Below are 3,862 nucleotides of genomic sequence, written 5' to 3'. Positions count from 1 at the left end.
ACTATGTAACAATGTTCACATACAGTATGTTAATGTTTTTGAAACCCTAAAGTTCTTTGATAAATGCAGTTATCATTTTCAAATAAGCAGCTTAAATATCATTATTCAGACTTTCTCCTATTAAAGAGGTGAACCACTGAGGGATCACTCCACCATAACTGTCCATTAACTATCTCTAGCAACTGGGTTTTAGTAGATGTTTCAGCAGATGGATGGTTCCTCTACTGCCTGGGCACCCTCTGTTACAGCTTTGACACACTTGGCCATTGTCTGTGAGGCTCTGCTAATTGAATCTGTAAAAATATTAAGAAAATGTAAATTTTTGAAAACATAATTTTTAAAAAACAAAGTAAAACTTTAAAGTTGTACATATTGAGAGGAAATAAAGAGACTATGCAGCTTTATGCAATTATATGTAGATTTTGTGAGGTCGACCACTAAGTTCAGAAAATAAGCCCACTTTGCTAAAGGCAAGGAGCTCTGGTGGCACAGTGGCTAAGGTATCTTGGCTGCTACCCAAAAGGTCGGCAGTTTGAACCCATCAGCTTCTCTGTGGGAGAAAGATGTGGCAGTCTGATTCTGTAATAAAAATTTCAGGTTTGGAAACCATAAGGGGCAGTTCTACTCTGTCCTACTGGGTTTCTCTGAGTCAGAATCCACTCTATCGCAGTGGCTTTGGGTTGGCTAAAGGCTTAGTAACTATTCCTAGGATTGATCAAATAATTATAGTATAGTCATATGATGCACTAGTACTAAACATTAAAAATATTAAAGAAAAATATTAAAATATTCAAGCCATAGGAAAAAATTTGCAATATATATTACTACTGAAAAAAAGTTGTAAACTTGTATATATACTGAATATATTGAATTGCATACCTCACATGGGTGAATTTTATGGTATCTCAATAAACCCCCTGCTGTCAAGTCAATTCTGATTCACAGCAATCTGACAGGACAGAGAACTATCCTATATGGTTTCTAAGACTGCAAAACTTAGAAGCAGACTGCTACATCTTTCTCCCACAGAGGGGCTGGTAGGTTGGAACCACCAAGTTTTTGGTTAGCAGCTAAATACTTAACCACTGCACTACCAGGGCTCCATATAGCTCAATAAAGCTACTGAAAAATCCCTAGAGTATGTAGATAATCTTTAAATAAATAAATAAATAAACTGTACCTCTAGATCTACCCACCCATGCATCCATCTATCTAATTTCCTGGAAGATCACTGACCAAATGTTAAAAATAAATATAGTTATTCTAGGTAATGGGATCATAGTGATTTTTTATTATTCTCTTCAGCTTAGGCATATATTCTACATTGAACATGTAATTTTTATAAAAAAAAAAAAGTAAAAAGGCATTAAAAATAATTTTAGACACAAACTGTACCAAGAAATGTAAAATACGCTTCTATCTGCTTTTAGGACAGTAACTATTTCCGTAGTGATACTGCCTCAGAAACTTAAGGAGGGGTCACTATGAGTGGGATCTGACTCCACAGCAGTGAGGTTTTTTTTGGTTAACTTTAACAATGGGAGCTCTGGCAGCATAGTGCCTAAGGCATTTGACTGCTAATCAGGCTGGTGGTTCAAACCCACCAGCTACTCCTCGGAAGGAAGGTTGGGCAATCTACTTCCATAGTGATACTGCCTCAGAAACCCAAGGAGGGGTCACTATGAGTGGGATCCGACTCCACAGCAGTGAATATTTTTTTTGGTTAACTTTATCAATGGGAGCTCTGGCAGCATAGTACCTAAGGCATTTGACTGCTAACCAGAAGGCTGGTGGTTCAAACTCACCAGCTACTCCTCGGAAGGAAGGTTGGGCAATCTACTTCCATAGTGATACTGCCTTGGAAACCCAAGGAGGGGTCACTATGAGTCAATGGCAGTGAGTTAACTCTATCAACTACCTCCCAACCTAGATATTATATCAACATAGTATCTGCAGGAAGGAAACTTAATTTAATGCACATTCCTTAAAAAATCCCTAACAATTTACATTACAATCAATGTTGAACATGTTTCACATCTGAATGTTTTAATTTTTTATGTGTAATTACCAGAAATACCTTTACATTTATTACCACTTTGGAAAGACTCTCTCTAAATGGCTATATAAACTATGTTTTCCCATACAATAGTAAATGTTTCATATTTAAAACATGTTAATTATTTGTGGATTTTCAAACTTTGCTTCTTTTTCTATGATTGCTTAGTTCTAGATACAAAAAAATCAAGAATAAAAATTTAAAAGTATCAAACACTACCTATCACTGATTGGAATTTTAATACTAAATTAAACCAGTTGCCACTGAGCTGCTTCCAAACTTAGGATGGCCCCATGGGTGTCAGAGCAGAACTGTGCTCCACAGGGTTTTCAATCGGTGATTTTCGGGAAAGAGACTACTGCTAGGCTTTTCTTCCAGTGTGCCTCTGGCTGGAACCTCTGACTAGAACCTCCAACCTTTTGGTTAGCAGCTGAGCATATTAACTATTTGCACTATCCAGGGACTCCAATGTTAATTAGGGGATTTGCTTTCTTTCTACCTTTGATATTGACAGAAAGGGTTAAAAATATTTTTATAAATAACTTCAATAGGAGAACAACACTGGTGAGGACTACAGTTACATACCTGTCATGTAGAAGTCTTTTATTGTTAGCTGAGGTGGGACAAGAGGATCAGCAAGCAGTTGCTGATTCACTAGCTGCCCAAAAAAAAAAAGGAACGAGAGCTCAATGATGGTGTCAAAATCAAGTAATGTTACACCAGTGATACATCATCAAGAAAACTGCATACAGGCAAGTCTGTACTACCTTTGAGAGCTCATTTGCTTGCTGGAAGTAGTTGGCTCCTTCAACATCATCATATCGAACAAGATTAGGAGAGACTTCCTCCAGTCTGTTCCTTACTTGATCCAGAGTATCATATGGAAGAGTTATACCAGCAATCTACAAAATAACATAAAGCTTCATACTTCAAATTTTCAAATGACATATAATTGCAACTATGGTGAAATAATGCAGTACGACTGAAAACTTTATCGTGTCCATTAACCATCATACGTTTATTAAGCAAGCAGTTATGTAGGGAACCCAACTGTCAACATTTTTATTAACTCATAGATAGGTGTACATTAGTATCAATAACTAACCTTCAGAAAAATGAAATGTGATTAAAGAGACAATGCTATGCTAACTTTGAATGCTTCTGTAAACTATTAGTAAATCACACACAAAGTCTACAGATGACAGTACAGTATTATTTTAAATCTCACGATGCATATTTTTAAACCAAAAAGAGCTAAAAGGAACTTTTTCCCTTATAAATTTTATTTTCTTGTTGTTGAGAATATACACAGCCTAACATAAACCAATTCAACAGTTTCTACATGTACAATTTAAGGGTGACTAAGGGTCACAGTGTCAGGGGTTTCCCCTATCTCTATCAGTAATCTTGGTCTTTTCTTTTTATAATTTTGAATTTTTTTTTTCCATATTTTTCTCCCACTCTATCCAGGATCTCCAATTTTGAACCCTTTCTTAGTGGTTGGCAATTGAAGGGAGACATTTTTTACTAGTTAAGTTAAACTACTGTTTGGTTTTAAGATGACTTCAGGGGATATTTTTGCTTTAAGGTTGAAAGATTACCTTAGGGTATAAAAGGAACCTTTTAAAGTAAAAGACAAGTAAACAATAAAACCAAAAACTAAACCAAACTCACTGCTGTCAAGTTGGATCTGACTCATAGCGACCCCTCCTTGGGTTTCCAAGGCGCTATCAAGGTTGGGCAATCCTACTTCTGTAGTGATACTGCCTCGGAAACCCAAGGAGGGGTCGCTATGAGTCAGGGCTG

At 36.5% G+C, this 3,862-nt stretch overlaps 1 protein-coding gene across 1 annotated transcript in view; it reads right to left on the bottom strand.

The window, feature by feature from the left end:
* Positions 1 to 201: 201 nt before the first annotated feature.
* The window catches only part of NDUFS1 (NADH:ubiquinone oxidoreductase core subunit S1), a 25,850-nt gene continuing 22,189 nt past the window's right edge, over positions 202 to 3,862 (bottom strand). Inside the window, exons 16-18 of the mRNA XM_007935987.1 lie at positions 2,824 to 2,958; positions 2,642 to 2,714; positions 202 to 293 (exon numbers count right to left, since the gene is read on the bottom strand). Coding sequence (XP_007934178.1) covers positions 202 to 293; positions 2,642 to 2,714; positions 2,824 to 2,958 — 300 coding nt within the window. The remainder of the gene's footprint in view (positions 294 to 2,641; positions 2,715 to 2,823; positions 2,959 to 3,862) is intronic.

This window comes from Orycteropus afer, unplaced genomic scaffold (genome assembly GCF_000298275.1).
Source record: "Orycteropus afer afer isolate SDZICR_OR568_19922 unplaced genomic scaffold, OryAfe1.0 scaffold00002, whole genome shotgun sequence".
NCBI classification, from domain to species: Eukaryota; Metazoa; Chordata; class Mammalia; order Tubulidentata; family Orycteropodidae; genus Orycteropus; species Orycteropus afer.
This window is presented reverse-complemented; position numbering and strand designations above follow the sequence as displayed.